General features: G+C 44.8%; 1 protein-coding gene across 1 annotated transcript; it reads right to left on the bottom strand.

Annotated features, from left to right (window-relative positions):
- Positions 1-2,809: 2,809 nt before the first annotated feature.
- On the bottom strand, positions 2,810-18,635 carry LOC144943834 (V-type proton ATPase subunit S1-like). The gene is made up of 10 exons (XM_078871681.1): positions 18,156-18,635; positions 12,580-12,703; positions 11,065-11,142; positions 9,952-10,154; positions 9,171-9,211; positions 8,532-8,617; positions 7,193-7,467; positions 5,354-5,404; positions 4,116-4,350; positions 2,810-3,067 (listed from the first exon to the last, which is right to left on the bottom strand). Exons 1-10 carry the CDS (start codon positions 18,248-18,250, stop codon positions 2,858-2,860), a joined length of 1,398 nt encoding a protein of 465 aa, XP_078727807.1. The 5' UTR covers positions 18,251-18,635; the 3' UTR covers positions 2,810-2,857.
- Positions 18,636-19,661: the final 1,026 nt, after the last annotated feature.

Raw genomic sequence — 19,661 nt, 5'->3', positions numbered from 1 at the left:
ACACAGCCAATTGGTAAGGTTTGTCACGTAAACAGAACATGCAAATTCATTACAAATACAGCACACCGGCGTGTTGGAGAGCAAAGCCACAACATTTACAATCTGAGTACGACGTTTTGCCAGTAATTACAACTAGCTTCATCAGGCGACAGACAGATTTGTGGAGAAATCCTCCTGTTTCGTTCCTTAAATAGAGGGGTAGATGTGATGACATCACTTTGGAGCCATGCTTGAGTGATGTGGGGGGGGGTTTAACGACGCATTTATATATTTACGCGATCTAACCCAAAAAAACCTGTATTATGGATGACATTGGTCGCAAAAACCTACGTGTTAAACTCGTACATTCATGTTTCAGCGCCAATTGATTTCCCAAGCAGTTGTCAATGGCGTTTGTGAAATTCTCGTGGTGATTGCGAGTGCGAATTTGATGCACACCACGTCAATAAATAATTTGCCCTTGCAAGGAACATAAGAAATATCAGCAAATAGTTTTGCCCCGTACATCTGCATGCTCCAACCAATGGTATAGTTACACCCCCTCAAAGATGGAACACAACACCGTTATTGCCGCACACTCACGCACGCCTTGACCTATGTTCAATTACAATCAAACGATCTTCAGCACAACATTTGGTGCCACCTTTCCAACGTGGCTGTGTACACGGGAAGGCTTCCAAGTACGAAAGGCCTAATCCTCGTACGACCATAACCGCTGTATTCTTCAGATTATAATGATGCACAATTTCCCCCCCTGTATGTTAAAGCAACAGTTGGGGGTATGTGTCTTGCAAATCCGGGAGATGTTTTTATTACATTGTTGAGAATCATCTTAGAGAAGATCATTCTTCCAGAAGACAGATTATCCAAAGCAATACATTACAGTTCAGTAGACCGAACATCATCACCAGCCATTCTGAATGATATTCTAGAAGACACGGCTCCCCATTTTAAAGGACCACGTTCGCAATGGTCTTGCGGATGACGTTCCGCATTCATCCCGATAATTAAAAGCACTTCACTGTGTTGTCAAATTGGCATCGAGAGTTTTGGCGTATCCTGCTTATACGGGATGTGTTCTCGAGTTCAAAATTGGCAGCTTGTCAAAGCGAGAACGTGTCTGTTACCACTCTCTATGTCAGGTCACCCCGTCAAAATAAAACAAAATGCATTTTGGGAAGAGGGATTTTTGTTTAAATTTTTTTTGCAGATTTTTGACGCATCGTTTTGGTTCTCAAGTTATAAGCAGGATGTATGTATGTTGAACTTCTTTCACACCATGCGTAGCCAACCATGCCAAACGGCAAAGCATATGTAAACACATTAATAGCATGATAACCAAATAATACGATGGTAAAGTTCAAACTGAAATTTCACAATTAGTAATTTCACATGTAATATTTAACAGAGGAACAGCTGCAAAATTGGTATGGCTCTACCAGTAAATATATAACACTGTGCTCTATCACATCTCATTTTTATGCTATCGGCATACCCCATTTTCATTGATTTTACCCGCAATTAACTCTGTCACTTATGCTTGCAAGCTGTTGCGAGTCAGTGACTGCTTTAGTGTTAAAATATGGTGCTGTATTTTTAGGATAGTGTGTTTATAATATAATTTTATGTAGATATCCACATTTATTTAATATTTTTTTTCTGCAGTTTTTATTGAAAATGCAATATTTGATATCTCAAAAACCTGATGTGATAGACAAAAACTGATGCCAGATTTGGGAATCAGCACCCCAAAATTACCTTAAAATCATTGGAATACCTTATGCCAGAAAAAGTGTGTTGACCAGTGTAATTAACCATTCCAATTCAAGAGTAGTTCTAGCACAACGCATACCTGTGGGAGACTCGTTTATGGTGTGTTTAATAATCGCAATAATAATTGTCCTGAAACTGGTAAAATCCATAGAGAGTCTCAAGACTCGTTTTTTCAGGATGGCTCCGCATTGGGTCGTTTAACCAATTCAATTTCCTTGCAGATCTGCCACCCTCCACCCACGCTTGGCTGCCTCCCACGACAAAAACAGCATTACCACCACACTGCAGGCCAACAACACTTCCGTAGCTGTCAACCCATACGGTTTACCCCGTATTCTTTTACAAGGAAATTGAGTTTTCAGGTCCATACAGCGTACAGCCGTTTCAACACGGGCAAAAATAGTTCTCGTATATTTGTTTGTGTTTCTCCCTTGTGATGGGATTTTGTAGGATGAACGTTGAGATTTATAACGGCACGGGGTGACCAATACGGTCTGAATTGGTCTGTAATAAGGTAGGGCACTGATAAGGGATTGACCGGTATGCACTTCTCTCACAGATTTGTTCCCCGCGCTGCTCGACTTTGAGCTTCCCTCCCATTGACTCCTTTGAAAAGTTCTTACAACCTTGAGATCAATTTAAAGAAACATTAACTTTTATCAATTTAACCTTCAGCAGTGCTGTTTGTTGCTGGTCGTCTAGCATTTTGGCATGGGCGGAGTTTGTGGGGGGGGGGGGCACAGGGGGGGTGGGGGGGGCAGGGCAATGCCCTGCCCAAAACTGAACACCTTCATGAATGTATTTTCAGTAGTTTACAATTAAGATTTAAAATAAATTAATTGTATGCACCCGTGATTCCTAACGTGAGGGACAAAGCGAACCCCTGCGCCCCTCCTCCCCCCAAAATATAGCAATCAAACTCCGCCTGTGCATTTCGGGTATTTTGGGCATGTGCCCAGCAAACCACGATGACGAAAAAAAAGAGGGAGATAATGGCTCCTGGACCATGCCGCCGGTGTTACCTAGCAACCGCGGCGGCCATTGCATCAATCGGTGTTGCCTAGCAACCGCGGTGGCCATTACATCAATCGCTCTGGGAAATGGCGAGCGCGGGCCCCTTGGGGTCGTCAAAGCGGTCGAGCGTGGTGATGGCGAGGATCTTCTGCACGCCGTAGGTCAGGATGAGGACGAGCACCGTGGTGGACACGAGGAACATCCAGATGGCCGGCGTGAAGAAGCTCGCGCAGTCGCTGGCGTAAGAGAAGCTCGAGTTGCCCACGTTGAAGCCTTGGATCTGGGCGAGGGGAGCGAGGTGGGGGGGGCACACACAGGATTTCACAATTAGGGGGATCACATCAACTGTGTAGACCATTAGCGTAATGAGCGTGGGGGGCATGGGGTGCCTTGCCCCCCAAAGTTACGAGTTGGGGCCCCCTTTGACAAGCACCACGAGATATTTTTCGATTTTAAGCTTTCGTGACTGCAGGGATTCATCTTCTTGGTTCTTTCGGTAAAGTCACGTAGAAGGGAAATAATAAAATAATGAAAATAAAACATTATAATATTATTCTCACGACGTTTCGGCCACAACGCAAGCAGCCGTCCTCAGGTGAAGAACAGGTCTGTCGGAAAAACAGCGTCATATGAGATATGTTTTCAACAACAGTGTAATAGAACAAACCCTTATTTGAAATGGAGCACCCCTACAGCGTGAGCGCAACGATGTGATGAGGCAAGAGGAACCGCGATATATATCCTAGGTGCGACTGCGAGACAAATTAAATATTGGGGCCCAACCTGACTAGTTACCGCATCCCCTGAGCTGATAATATCGTTACGCCACTGGCGTGTAGACGGAAGCAATGGGGAGGGGTTCACGATGATCAATACTCGCGTTGAATTGTTCTGACCACACGCTTCGGCGGAGGGGTTGGACTTTGTGAGATGGACGTGGCAAGAATCACAGGCAGGGACACAGATGCAGAGACAGAGATACAGAGACAGAGAGATACAGAGACAGAGAGACAAAGCCGGGGAGACAACACGAGACTGACACAGGGAGATATCGTGCACCCCTCTTCACCAGCCCGCACCAAGCCAGCGTGCTGAAGCATCGTCAAGCAACGGCCCATGACCACACAGCATTGGGAGGCCTTCATCCAATAGCGGATTGATAAAGGGCGGTACATTATAAGTTCTGCAGCGATTGGGCGCGGCAATGCTTACCTTATCTTACTGAGAGATATATAAATACAAAGCGCCCTTACCGCGCTACCGGGTCAGGGAGGACGGTGTCAGCCGGCACTAAACGTCGATGGCACCACCGCTTCGCCGGCCCTCACCTGGAAATTCTGGAACGTGACGGTCCACTTCGGGGCCTGGTCGTTATTGGCGTACAAGTAGCCTCCGTAGTAGGAGGACGAGCTGAGGAACTGGCAGTGGTAGGAGAAAGCCTCGAGCGACGAGATGTACGTGGTGTTGAAGGTGGCCGTTGTGTCTGCGTAATCCACCTCGACGGATTTTACGGAAAACCAGTTCTTCTTTGTCACTTGGTAGTACTGGTTTATCATGACGAACCTGCAAAAGCAATTGTGTGTTTTTAAATCCTTTATATTAAGTTCACTTGCTTGCGCGCTTGCTTGCTTGCGCGTTTGCTTGCGCGCTTACGACAGTGCAAATCTTCCGGTCGTTTTTTAACCCACTTCCCGTGATCCAATCGAGCTGACATTTTGCACACAGACTCGTGCGTGACAATTAATTTTCGTGAAATTTTTTTTCCAAAACTTTACACTTTTTAGGAGAATGTTTTATTTATTTAATTACCAATTGCTTAATGGTGGCAGGCAATCATCTGACCCATAGGTGGCAGCCATCTCAAGCCAGAGGACGAGAGGACTCTAGCCGCCACACATATAAAGGATTTATAGTGAAAAACTTAGTTTTTATGGGTTAATTTTTTTTTTAAGTATAATAACGTGTATTGTGATATTGTATCCCCGCACCTCCGATTAGCAGGTTGGCTACGTTTGGTGCGAAAGAGGTTCACCGTACGTTGCTATCCGACTCCTGCGTTTGTGCAATATTTTCAGGAGAAAAATGCAAATTTCGAGGTCTGCCAGCCACGACGAGACTGGCGTCAGGAGAGAGATCGTGTTCGGCAGTATTTTTTACAGAATTTTTGACGAATGTGACTTGAATGAAATTTTATAATTGTATCCATTCTCTATCCACTGAAGGTTGATGGCTTTTATTGCTTCTTGTAGTTTTGTGCATCTTCAACACAATTGTATGTCTACACATGCAAAAGCAGCATCGCTCCTAACCACCTTTATATCAAACATACGTAAGAACCGACAGCATAAAGGACATTGCATGTAATTTTTTTGCTATACTTTTTGTTCATTTTTGAAATGTTTCATACGTTTGCAATTTTCCTTTCTAAAACGTATAAAAAAATCACGAAACATTTTTTCACCAAATAAATTGTAAAGTTATTGCAGGATTTTTATGACTACAACAAATGTTTTTACCCTGCTGTAAGCAAATGTTTACATGCTTTAAAGAAACCTTAGGCACTTACCGCAACGTCAAGGAAGGAAATGTTGATACGTTGTAATACGTTAAGGAGAGACTGCAACAAAATTCATAAAATATGGTCAAGCACAATGCATGTACGTATGCTCACTTATACGACATTAACTTTCAGCCCTCTGAAGATCTCCAAATGCCATGGAAGTTGCATGACCATACTTCACCAAACTCTTCATTGAGGGTTGGTGAAGGGGAGGGCTCAGGACGGATTCAGACGTCACCCGCCGCTGATGTCAGCTGTGACCGGGTACAGGAGTTGAAGACACTGGGGTGGACCAGTGTCACAGTGGATAAGGCAATGCACTACGAACCCGGTGGCCTGAGTTTGAGTCTTGGCCAAAGCGAACATCATCGCGAGCGACGCACGAAGCATTCCTGGACATCACTCCACCAAACCAACACCAACCAGCTTGGTGAAGTATGGTCATACAACCCTTATGGGGCCGTCAATAAATGACGTCACGCGATTTTGGACCATTTTTAACACCCCCCCTTGTCACACGGCGTCATAAAATGTCAGACCCCCCCCCTCAAATATGACGTCACAAAGCTCTGCCCTCCCCCTCCCCACAAAAAAAATAAAACATGATTCATATCTAGATTTGAAGCTTTCGTGACTGCAAGGATTCATATTCTTAGGTTTTTTCGGTAAAGTCACGTAGGTAAAATATCAAAATTAATAAAAATAAAATAAAACAAAAATCACGACGTTTCGGAGGCAACACAAGTCTCCGTCATCAGGTGGGACCGTCACAGCCGAATTAGCTGCATCAAGGCACTTGATGCAGCTAATCCGGCTGTGGCACTTGATGCAGCTAATCCGGCTGTGACGGTCCCACCTGATGACGGAGACTTGTGTTGCCTCCGAAACGTCGTGATTTTTGTTTTATTTTATTTTTATTAATTTTGATGTTTTACCTACGTGACTTTACCGAAAAAACCTAAGAATATGCTTCATATCGCTTTAAACTATTGTCATTGTAGTGTGTATGTAATGTGCCGCTGCACTCTGATGTTGTAGTAGAAAACATTTATTAAAAAGTCTATTTCATTAAGTAGAACGTGTTGTCTATATTTATTTAAAGTTGCGCATTTTGATGTGACGTCACATTTCTCAACCCCCCCCCCCTCGTCACACATCGTCAAAAATGTCAGACCCCCCCCCCCCCTAGGTGCATGACCAACATGACATGGGAAAGCCTCTCATCCAGCAGTGGATTGGCATAGGACTGTAAATTATGATTGCTTCATAAATTAATTATAAACGTATAAAAACACATTCCTGCGGGGTCAACGGCGGCGTGGTGTATTCCGCAAATATGCCCGACTATGAGGGCGGGCACAAGCCGGCGTGAGTAGATTAAATGTTGGGTTTTATAAGGGCACCACGGGGTGACCAGCCCCTCCCCACCAAGCCCCACCCCTCCCACCCCCCACCCAGCCCCACCCAGCCCCTCCCCACTCCCCCCAACCAGCCCCTCCCCACCCTTCCTACCCAGCCCCGCTCTACCCTCCCCACCCAGTCCCACCCTCCCCACCCAGCCCCTCCCCACCCAGCCCCTCCCTCCCCACCAGCCCCTCCCTGCACGACGGACACAATAATCCCCTGTGGGCTGGTGTAACCAGGAGGTTCCTACCAGTACAAACTCGTAAACAAATCTTATTCAGTTTTACTGTGTGCAATACAAATGCATGGACATTCGCAGAATTGTGCGAGCTACGCTCACAGGAGCACAGATCGATCAGGATGGCCATTTCATGACAAAGGGTCAACGCGCCCCAAAAAAAAAAACTTTCACGAAAAAAGTCTCAAACACAACAAACGCACGTGGCATTGTCGCTGCTGCAGCTGGAGTTACTGAGGTCAACGACGCTGTTGTTGAAAGTCAAGTCGGCCAGCTCAATGTGAACCGCTTTGCCACCAGCCACTTCAGTATACACCAGGGTGATGTTGGACGCCCAGAAGAGAATGCAGCTCCCGTTGTTGCCACTGAACGCCAGGGGCTTGTAGGTGCTCTGCGTGACCGTTGAATCGACCGCCAGGAGCTTGCGTCCCCTCGACACGTCGGAGGGGTTGCCCAGAGACGCTGAGCTGCCAGCCACCTGTAGCAGCAGCGAACCAGCCAAGGCAAAGACACGTGAGCTGGCATTGTGCCTAATGGTCACTTCTTTGTATGTTTGATTTTAAATAAACCAAATCCGACCATCACACGTGGCCCCCCCTCCCCGCCACCGCCCCGGGTAATTTAGCCGCTCGCACCCAGCGCAGAGTCATGCAATTTCTATGCATGTTCACAAATGTGACCTTTACGCGTACAATTTTAACCTCGCGTACATCCGCGAACTTCTACGGCACATGACCCCTCCGTGTTTAAAACAGTTTGCGCTGTGTTGACGGCCAGCAACCGATTTGTGCACGATGGGTGTGACTCTGTTTCTTTCGATGTTCACTGTAACACGTGGGAGGCTTTTGAGATCCGATATCATCCACAATCGACGTTTTGTTGGGTTACATCGCGTAAAAATATATAATGGTGTCGTTAATTAACTGTGAATAACCAAAGCAATAATAGATATCCAGTGTGATTTATATGGAGTAATTACCCCCCACCCCCTCTGGTCTTCGCACCTGATAGGTTCACAAGTGACGACATCACGTGCTTCCCTCTGTTTAAGACTGAAACAGGACAAGGATGTCTCCACAACTCTGGCTGTGGCCTGATGAGGCTGGTTGTAATTACCGGCTAAACGTCTTACTCGAACTTTAAATGTGGTGGGCTTAACTCTCCTACACACCGGTGTGTGCTGAACTAGACACGAATCGGCATGTTTTGTTTACGTAACAAACCTCACTAATTGGCTGTGTCGGGTGGTGGCGGGTTTAACGACACATTTATTTCAATGCAATCAAACCCAAAAAACCTCTATCATGGAGAGGTTCACTTATCTGATCTTTTTATTGATCCGTCCACACCTCATTTATCAGATAATTAACATTGTACTGTGTGTATGTTGAACTTCTTTCACACCGTACGTAGCCAACGGAGGTGCTAGGTGGTGGGTGAAGGACAACAAACTAAACAGAGAAAGTAGCACTAAAGAAATGTGCATGAGTGTTATGCTGCAATGAGCAGAGGAGGGTACAATAAATGAATGCGGTGCTTTACCCTGGAAGGCCTCAGCGCAGTGTAAATAGCTGTGAAATTGATTCCACTGGACGTCAGGGTAGCCAGCGTATTTCCAATGATCTCGTCTGTAGAGCAAACAGTAACATAACCATCGTAAACCACGTGGCAATAACAAAAACATGTATCCAGTAAACGCACGTTATCACTGGAACATAAACTACTTGCAGATTCATCTTCTTGGTTCTTTCGGTAAAGTCATGTAGAATGGAAATAATAAAATAATACAATTTAAACATAATAAAATAATTCTCACGACGTTTCGGCCACAGCGCAAGCAGCCGTCCTCAGGTGTCTACTCGACAGACCTGCTCTCCACCTGAGGACGGCTGCTTGCGTTGTGGCCGAAACGTCGTGAGAATTATTTTATTATGTTTTATTTTTATTATTGTATTATTTCCATTCTACGTGACTTTACCGAAAGAACCAAGAAGATGAATCCCTACAGTCACGAAAGCTTTAAATCGAAATTTACTTGCAGATTATTATTAGTATGTTGGTTTATATAGGTATAGGTTCATATAGTTAGGTAAAACAATCATATGACAGTAGTTCATCAAAGGCTTCTAGTGCATTGTTAAGTCTGTAAATATATGCATCGGTAAAATAAAAACCGCGTACCGTTTTCAGCGATAGCCGCTCGTCTCAACGATGCAGAATCACTGCGGGATGAGAAAAACAACGTTTTTTTATTCCTGCAAGCCGCATTATCACAAAACTGACACACAACGTTGGCCACTATATACATGAATATGATTAACTTTTCATATTAACACGTAGGCTTTTGCGCCCAATATTATTCATAATAAAGGTTTTTGGGTTAGATCGCGTAAGTATAAATGTGTCGTAACCCTCCACCACAGCCAATTCTTTTAGAGATTTGTCAGTAAACAAAACGCAAATTAGTTTACTACTTCGTACTAAAATTGTAAATGTTGTGGATTTACTCTCCAACACACCGGTGGGCTGAAGTAGTAACCAATTGGCGTTTTTTTTTCGTAACAAATACCTTACTAATTAAATTTCGATTTAAAGCTTTCGTGACTGCAAGGATTCATTTTCTTGGTTCTTTCGGTAAAGTCACGTAGAAGGGAAGTACTAAAATAATAAAAATAAAACATAATACAATAATTCTCCCGACGTTTCGGCCACAACGCAAGCAGCCGTCCTCAGATCTGGTTTTCACCTGAGGACGGCTGCTTGCGTTGTGGCCGAAACGTCGTGAGAATTATTGTATTATGTTTTATTTTTATTATTGTATTACTTCCCTTCTACGTGACCTTACTAATTGGCTGTGTCAGGTGATTCAATTTTATTTTTTGAATCTCTGAGATCATTCGGGAGGGTCGTTTTTTTTGGGGGGGGTGGGGGGGCAGATGTTCGACGTCGCAAATTCACGTACCCGGCGGTGGCTGGCAGGCGGTAGACAACCAGGTTGGGCTGGTGTGGGTCAAGGTTGCGGGGCACTTGAGAGTACCCCGGACCCTCGTCAAACTCGCGCCTGTCTGGACCCAGCCGCTCTCGAGCAAACTCGACCACGGCAGCCGCCGCCTTCCAGTCCACGGCCGGCAGGAACAGCTTGGAGGCAGCCCGGCCGAAGAGGTCCTGGGTGGGAACAACAACAACAAACAAAAAACACGTGGCAGCACGGGGAAGTTTCAGGGGCACTGGGAAGGTAAGCGGGCTTGCGTTTCATTCACGAGTGAAGAAGATGAATAATCATATATTTTTTCATCAGCGCTGCGTAGGGTTTTCCGGTTGTGCCGTATTGCTCTCCGATGTGTTTTCGGGCTGTACCGCGTGTTGTCTGGCACGATGTCCGACGTTTCACTGGACGAGCTCAAAGCCTCTTTCAGGGATGCGGTGCAACTCTAAAAGCAGTTTTTAAATCGGTTTCTAAAATCGGTTTTCGGGACACCGTCTCGCCACTGTGACCTTGTACATGGGAAGGCGGCCGACTGAGCACGGGCTCCTTCTCGTACTACTTTTTGGGTTCTGGAGTTAAACGCAGAATAACGGAGACAATCTTTGAATATCGTACGTAATTTTTTTAAAATATATTGTAAATCAGCCATTCATCAGTAGGTGTCGCTAGCTAACAATCGGTCTTGGGCGTTATCCTCCAGGTACGGTGGCGCCTCTTGTACAAACAAAAATGCAGATGAATTATTTTTTTGGCTTGTACTGTATTTGGTGCATTCGAGTTGTGAGTTTTGAGCAGCGTGACAAAAAAAGTTAAGTATTTTACCAAATGTTCATTCATCTGTGTGAAGCTGCTGGATTTTAAAAACCCATCAATTCTGCAAGCAGAGATGATTGTTATATTTAGCTATCCTTTCATCGTCATCATTATTATTACTGAAATGCTATCGGTGTATTACACAATGGTGTGTCACCTAAATCGCAATTGTGATTGGAATTACAACGCAGTATTGTCAGACGACCAACACTGAAACCAGTGTCAAATATATTACCCACGTGTTAACAAACACAGCATGCGAAATTATTAACTAACCTTGACGTTTTTAAAGACACCCGTGTGTTTATCGTCATCGTGTACCGCTCCGTACTTTGTGAAGTCGTCAACGCTGAGCTGAAACACACACAAAGACAACAAGCGACACACGTGATCATGCAGTGTTAGCGAGAGATAGGATACGCTGCGAAGGAACGTCAACGTACATCGACTACTCTCACGTAATTGCCACCAACAAATGTTCACACCAACATAACGTGAGAACACTCCAACATTAATGACGATCGTGTGCATTTGGCCACACCGCTCCGCTGTCAAATCTAAATACACCCCCAAAAAACCCACATTTGTCTTGCTTTAGAATACTATTTTCCCTTTGCAAATATTTTAATACCCCCCCCCAAAAAATAGTGTATAGGTACGTGACGTATATCAATGGGGTGGCTATTTTTGATTCAGAACCTGCCTCGCGTCATGATGTAATACCACCTTCAAGATATTTTTTTGTAAAAACGATGTATTTTTAGCAAGGTGCATCTGCCCCAACACACAAGAGCTTTGAGTCTACGTATGTTTAGGACCGTCTTCAGCTGAGGTGGGCCGGTGGGTCGGGTGGGGCCGGTGGGTCGGGTGGGGCCGGTGGGTCGTGCACCACCAAATGTCCTTTTAACCCAACTCCAAGTTCACTCTGCTAAGTGGTGAATCGCTAATATGGTGCCCCCCCCACCACACCACAGCTCTACTGAGCCCAGCCCCCCACCATGTAGCTGGAGCCAGGCCTGCCGATTTATTGTTGTAACGTTCTAACCCCGTGCCCCTACTGGAAAAAGAGCTTGATACCTCATCGGATTCCTCCAGTGCAAATAGATATTCTGATTGTGATTATGTATACTCACAACAATACTTTTTACAAATATTATTCTGTGGACAAGGCACAGGCCCTCTACCTTATCAGCCATAAGAGCTCCATCCCCCCTACACGTTGATGTTTATTGCACGCGAGTTGACGGCCCACTGGGACGATTGTTGAGACATTTGACAGCCGGGCATCGGCGGTGTCCCCACGGGCATTGCGGTTGAGGAACAGGTGACGACGGTAATGATGACCACAACTCAACGTTGGAAGCGTTCGCGCAGCGGTATGGAATCATGCAGCAACAACAAAAACCCACGCACAACTTTGCGGAGAACCAGACATGGCAACGTGGACTTTTCCTCAAACAGTTCTGTACAAGGGAGATGAGTTTCGATTTAAAGCTTTCGTGACTGCAGGGATTCATCTTCTTGGTTCTTTCGGTAAAGTCACGTAGAAGGGAAGTAATAAAATAATAAAAATAAATATAAAACATAATAAAATAATATAAAATAGTATAATAATATAATATAATAAAATAATAAAATATTATGCTTTATTTTTATTATTTTATTACTTCCCTTCTACGTGACTTTACCGAAAGAACCAAGAAGAAGGGAGATGAGCTTTACCGCATGGTGTGATTGAGTGGGGGGTGAGTGGGGAAACCACTGCAGTGAACTTTCCAAACGGCCGGTCACCTTGTCCTGCATGAAGATGACGAGGGAGGAGCTGGGCTGGACGGCGTGGGACAGGTGCACGTACAGCTCAGACGTCTCCACCACGTGGCCCGCGCTGGGTGGATGGTGCCCTCCCCAGTCCAGCCTGCAACACGACGGTGGTGTTAATTCTAGATTTGAAGCTTTCGTGACTGCAAAGATTCATACTCTAAGTTCTTTCGGTGAAGTCACCATGTAGGTAAAAAATGAAATAAAAATTAATAAAAATAAAAAATAAAATCACGACGTTTCGGAGGCAACACAAGCTTCCGTCTTCAGGTGAAACCGTCACAGCAAAATATCTGTACCTTATATAGTGGTTAAGGGGTATATCTGTACCTTATATAGTGGTTAAGGGGTACAGATATTTTGCTGTGACGGTTTCACCTGAAGACGGAAGCTTGTGTTGCCTCCGAAACGTCGTGATTTTATTGTTTTATTTTTATTAATTTTTATTTCATTTTTTACCTACGTGACTTTACCGAAAGAACTAAGAGTACGACAGTGGTGATGGTGGTGGAGCAGAAGAAGACACCAAAGGCTAAGCAGCAGTGGAGGAGGATGAGGAGAGCAAGGTGGTCGTGGTCGTACATGAGTGCTAAAAGATTTACCTAATGACAGGGTGAGAGTCAGGGATGGATGTCGTAGTGGGTGTCCAGATACCCCACCCCCAAAAACGTTTAGAGGTAACCCGCAACATTTTTTGACAGAAATTCGTGGACTTTTTGAGTGTGCCTTTTTGTGTCTCTCAACAAGGTGAACAAACGTGCTGATTATGATGATGACTGAAAACTTAAATACACTGGACCGCACCAACAGTAGACTCAATGTGCCAATAGTTGCATAGATTTAATACACAGTAGAGTAATTATTGTGATGTAGAGCTCGGCTTATCCGTGAAGCAGTAGGGGGGGGGGGGTCGAATCTCCACAGATCCCTTCAGTAATCTGATGAATAACCATCGCTAGTTGGACAACTACAACTTCCACAGCGTTGCTGTGTCCCTGATGGAATCCCACCGAGACCAACCACTCGGTTTCAAACTCGAGTGCACTTGAGGTCGGCCTCATTTCTCACGGCGCAGGTTGAGTTTGTAAAAATAAGAAAAACAAGAATGGTACTGTATTTCCATTATCATGTCATCGATATTTCCACTTGGTAGAAATTCAGATTTTGAATCCTGAATTCCTTTCACAGGCAACACACTGATAAAACAAATATATAAAAAACGTTCGGCCATACATTCCTCCCGAAAAATAATCGTGAGACTTGGTGAATTATTATTTGTTATATAAATAAGGTACAATTACTTTTGTCTACAGGTGCAAAATCCCGCGTGTCCGATTGCGTAAACACCTCGAGTGGACGTTTCGTTCACGGCACTGTACAGTCGTGTGCTGTGACTGGTGGCACAGTGGTTCTGTACTATGAATTCGCCCAACCCAGTTCGATTCCTAACCACGGCTAACATCAGTCATCATCATCATCACAATCATCATCACGATCATCATCATCACGATCATCATCATCACGATCATCATCATCACGATCATCATCATCACGATCATCATCATCACGATCATCATCACGATCATCATCATCATCACGATCATCATCACGATCATCATCACGATCATCATCACGATCATCATCACGATCATCATCACGATCATCATCATCATCACGATCCATGGGCAGATAGCCCGCAGGCGTTCACTGAACATTTCGCCGTTTCCACTTCCCTCTCTGTCTTGTGCCACAGAGTAGTGCCACGTCTTTCTAACATCAGTGGCGAGTGATGATAACTGAACCAGTGCTAGGCGCCTCCGCTCCTCTTTATAAATCCACGTTGACCGGCGTGGCGAAGTTCACTTTAAAAGGCCCCGAAAAGCAACATGGCTTTGGGAAGCCGTCATCCATCAGTGGATTAAATCTATATATTAAAAAAATTATCTGAACCTTTCTTCAACGTTGTCCAGTAGTTGTTTAAAGCGGAACACATTTAAGGGTGGACAAACACACACACACGTGTAATGTTTAATGCTAATAGGGTACAGCATATCTTTATAGTATTCATTGGTGCGTGGGGGTCGACGGGGTCACGATTTGTCCTTACCAAGACGAACGCTTAAGCATCGGCGTCTGTTGCTCGATAAGCAGTGGGACTTGGCTTATCTCCCGACTCGATCGGCACTTCCACACGCCACAAGCGGCACGGGCTGCCCTCCTCCAGAGCTCACGGCAGAACCAGACAGACTGGCTGGACCACCCCCCACCTCCCCAATCCCTTTTGCAAACAATCCGCATACTCAAGGTCGCGACGCCTGCCGCTAGCAAGAGTATAGACGGGCATGCCAATGTGTCGTCGTACTACTTACTCTACTACGCATACGTGTGCGATGCTGCCCGTTGTTTAACGGGTTCGTCGTCTCGGTTCGATCTCCGGGCGCGGCAGTTGAATCAGTGGTGCGTTGTTTCTTAAAACATCCCTCCCCCCGCCCGCCAGAAAAAAAAACTCTGTTCCACGCAGCATTATGATGTGGGCACACCGCGCCGAGTCTAGCGGAATGTCACAACGTTGTTGTTGTTGGTGGTGTAAAATGTGGACATTCCCAAAAGGGTGAATTGGCATGGTCTGTCGTGGCTGTGACGGTTCCACCTGAAGACGGAAGCTTGTGTTGCCTCCGAAACGTCGTGATTTTTTTATTTTACTTTTATTAATTTTAATGTTTTTACCTACGTGACTTTACCGAAAAAACCTAAGAATATGAATCCTTGCAGTCACGAAAGCTTTAAATCTAGAATTGGCATGGTCTGTTTTGGGTGTCGGGAATTGATTGATAAGGAGATGTGGGGGAGGGTTGTGTTTCTTCCCTGGTGGCGTTTGACCCGCTCAAACATACGCTGCTGGGAAATATCTGCTTGGCTCTCGGAAAGGTGGATGAAATGTTGTTGTTGTTACTTTGTTGTTGCAGAGAATTAGCAAACCCCTTTTCCTGTTCGTTAAAATAATGGACTTGTTGACGTATGCGTGGTCCATCGGTCGGATGATCTACAATTCGAATGCTTTAACGAGGTCGACTAAAAGGCCGGACGAGATATCCCTCACGTGTCGCTAGCGCCTGAAGTGGCATTAACTTTCATGGTTTCAATGTCTATATATGGCCAGTAACCACTAATTGTGTCGTAAACATTTGGGTTGTATAATTCACTCTCATTCGCCATTTAACAACACATACCTGTCAACCCCTTATCAGTGCCTACCTTGTTACAGAACAATTCAGACCTTATTGGTCACCCCGTGCCCTCCTAAATCTCAAAGTTCATCCTACAAAGTCCCATCACAAAGGAGAAACACAAACAAATAGACAAACATTGTTTTGCCCGTATTGAAACGGCTGCGCGCCGTATGGACCTGACAACTAAATTTCCCTTTACAGAAATTAGGGGTAAACCGCATGGGTTGACATCTATTTTACGACTAAAGTTTAAATCTACATTGAAATCCAATTTCTTTAGAACAGTTTTTTGTGCTCGTGTTGAATTTTTTGTCCTTCCCCACACCTCCGATTAGCACGGTTGGTTAAGTACAGTGCGAAAGAAGTTCAACATACTTACATACAAGTTCTTGGTTCTTTCGGTAAAGTCACGTAGAAGGGAAATAGTAAAATAATAAAAATATTAAACAATAAAATTCTCACGACGTTTCGACTGCAACACAAGCAATCATCATCAGGTGTGAAATCCACAGCAAGAACATTTTCTTGCTGTGGATTTCACACCTGATGATGAACGTCGTGAGAATTTAATTGTTTTGTATTTTTATTATTTTATTATTTCCCTTCTACGTGACTTTACCGAAAGAACCAAGAATATGAATCCATGCAGTCACGAAAGCTTTAAATAAAAACTTACATACAAGTTATGCTATATTATGTTGTATACAAATTGTCTGCTCTCGTACCATGGATCAGGGTGAGAGCGCACGGAAAGTATCCAGGTGAGAGACACACTGGGGTAGCCAGGTGAGTGGCCATTAGGATTGGTCGCTCACTTCGCATGCGAGAACTGAGGTGTAAGGAGTCGGTGAAGCAACACAAGTTATTTGGTGATACAGTACTGAGTAGGCAATTGATGCACTGTCAAAAAAAAATGTAAAGCAATTCACACGTTCGTCAATAACAGTACGGTATGTAAACAGCACGCTGATCAATCTGAAGCTCAGTGATGCAGACACAACGCCAGTCAAGGAGGTCTGGCTCGGACCAATGCATCGTGCGTGACACCTGGAGGGACATTTGAAAATGGACTTTGATGGCTTTCGTGACGAGTACTACGAAAAAGAAAAATCGTACAAAGGATTGATGTTTTATATATAAATATTTTTTTTAATGGTATGTCATCCTGATACGATATATCACGTATTTGTATCTTCATTCGTTCTCTTGTAAGGCAGTGTTTTGATGGATATGGTGAATGTTGTGTTGCACGCAGACACGATTAGAGATTACATAAAAAAAATCTGTATATTTTTTAAGTATTTGTGTTTTGTACGCCCCGAAGAGTGTGCGCGTTTGACATTTTAAAACACAGTTGGATATTTTTGTTTTATTACGTCCCGCAAATAAAATGCTTTTAAAATTAAATTGTTCTTCAAGAGGGGAGCGAGTTACATTGGCCTATCATACAGCAGCAGTTTATCAATACGGACTGATTCTTGTGAAAAAAAGTCACATTGGTGACCTCACAACTGCTGAAGGAGTCTATTCACTGTTGCAGGCGATGAGGGATGGCACAAGCGGTTCGCGCACTGCACGATGCAACCCACAGCATGGGTTTGATTCCTGGCCACGGCTAACATCAGTGAGCTCGTGATACATCACTAGCTAAATCACCAACTCGCACTGGCCAGCACGGTGAAGTATGGACACACACACACACACGTGAGATTTGAAGTTTTCGTGACTGCAGGGATTCATACTCTTTGGTTCTGTCGGTAAAGTCACGTAGGTATAATAGAAAATAAATTAAATCACGACGTTTCGGGCGCAACACAAGCTGAAGATTTCACTTCAGCAATTGTTTCTTGCTGTGGTTGTCCCACCTGATGACGGACGCTTGTGTTGCCCCCGAAACGTCGTGATTTAATTTATTTTATTTTATACCTACGTGACTTTACCGAAAGAAGCAAAGAGTATGTAAATTTAGTTTTTATCCGAGTTTGAGCACGAAATATAACAAAATATAATTTGCCTAGCTTCATAGTCATGCTGAATTTGTTGATAAAAGGACATGGCCATGTCTGACCCAGCCAGCAGTGTGCTGACAAAGAGCAGAACTCCTGCCCGTGTGTCTCGCCACGATTATAAATCACTCTCCACCTTGTCTGAAATGAATCGTGTTAAAATAATAGCCTCCGAGGACAGACAACGCGACCTTCGGTCAAGCCTCCTTGAGTGTCGAGATAAAAAAATATGCTCAGGTTTTTTTGTTGCACACCGCTGCATTTCAGGGTTTGTTCACGGGGTGGTGAGGGGCGGAGAGACGAGGCCACTCACCGCTCGTGTGACCAGACGAGTAGGGGAACTTGATCCACGGACATCACTCCACGCAGACACAGCAACAGCAGCAGGCCGAGTGAGGAGCATGCCATTGCTCTCTCTCTCTCACTCTGTCACGGGCTCTGTCTGTCTGAGCTCAGCCTGTTCCGTCTCTCTGTTAGCGTGGCTCTCTGTCTTTGCTGTCCTGTTTCCCCCGGTCAGCTGCGTATTTCTTGCCTTTCTGTGAAACTTGGCACGTCTGTCTGTTAGCTTGGTGTCTGTCTCGCTTATTTGGCGTTTGTGTCCTGTTGGCCTTGTTCTGATCTCTCTGCCTTGTCTGTCGTGTCTGCCCGGTATGTCTATCTCGCTCAATTTATCCTACGTCTCTCTCTAAGTCACTCCACCCTGTCCACGTGAGTCTTCTCTCACTCGGTCACCTTGCAACCCCCCCTCCTCCTCTACCTGTCCCGCCAAGCGATATCGCCGTTCTCTGCTCTCTCCGCCAGCTTATTCTCTCCAGCGCTCACCCCACACTCCTCAATCAGCCCTGCCAGTAGCGAGCAAGGCTTATAAAGCAGCAGCGTCGATAGGCTACGCAACTGCCCCATTCGCCACAGGCGCACGTGCGTGCACACGAGATGATTGCGGTCGTTACCGCTCCAGCCCAGATTAGGGCTGGAGGCAGCAGCAGCAGCAAGCCACCCGTTGTTGTGCGACACACACGGCTCGCGCGTGGTGGCTCTGATCTACAAGAGCCAACAATGCTCGTGTTACTTTGCACACACACACACAAAGAGAGAACATTTTAATGGATTTTGGTGAATGTTTTTTTGACTGTGGATACGCTGCTCGGCAGCTTCTCCCGCTGTCATTCTTTCTCTCGTTCGTTTCGAAGGGGATATGAATGCAGATTGTTAGGTTTTTTCCGGTAAAGTCACGTAGGTAAAAGATTAAAATAAAAATTAATAAAAGTAAAATAAAATACTTGATACAGCAAGCGTGCTGTGACGGTTCCACCTGAAGACGGAGGCTTGTGTTGCCTCCGAAACGTCGTGATTTTTATTTTATTTTACTTTTATTCATTTTAATTTTTTACCTACGTGACTTTACCGAAAAAAACCTAAGAATATGAATCCTTGCAGTCACGAAAGCTTCAAATCTAGATATGAAGGCAGGTTTCTGACTTCATTCATTCCAGAGCAGCGGTCATGTGCATCTCGGCATGGCCAATGGAGATGCGCTTGAGTGGATAGTTTGGTTACGGAATAGAAAACAAGTCCGCGAAGTGCGAACGAGAAAATGTTCAGAATATATTCTTTAGGCGGCATTACAGGTAATGGTGTAAAGATCATCTTGTATAATGTATAACTGTGTGTAACATTCAGCCAGGTAAGAGAGTGAGTAGCTTGCTATCGGAACGCTGCAAATTCAAATCCTGGTTGACGGTTGACTCAGCCCATCATCCCTACAGGGATGATAAAATAGGTACTGCTTTGTGACAAAGTCAACAGTGGCTGTGCCTTG

This window comes from Lampetra fluviatilis, chromosome 32, assembly GCF_964198595.1.
Source record: "Lampetra fluviatilis chromosome 32, kcLamFluv1.1, whole genome shotgun sequence".
Taxonomy (NCBI): Eukaryota; Metazoa; Chordata; class Hyperoartia; order Petromyzontiformes; family Petromyzontidae; genus Lampetra; species Lampetra fluviatilis.
This window is presented reverse-complemented; position numbering and strand designations above follow the sequence as displayed.

Excerpts from the sequence above, each read along its gene's own strand:
- LOC144943834 (XM_078871681.1), bottom strand. The coding sequence starts at position 18,250 with ATGGCATGCTCCTCACTCGGCCTGCTGCTGTTGCTGTGTCTGCGTGGA. Across the intron at positions 10,155-11,064 it reads GTGTCTTTAAAAACGTCAAG|GACCTCTTCGGCCGGGCTGC; the intron begins GTTAGTTAATAA and ends GTTCCCACCCAG. Across the intron at positions 7,468-8,531 it reads CTGCGCTGAGGCCTTCCAGG|GTGGCTGGCAGCTCAGCGTC; the intron begins GTAAAGCACCGC and ends CTGCTGCTACAG.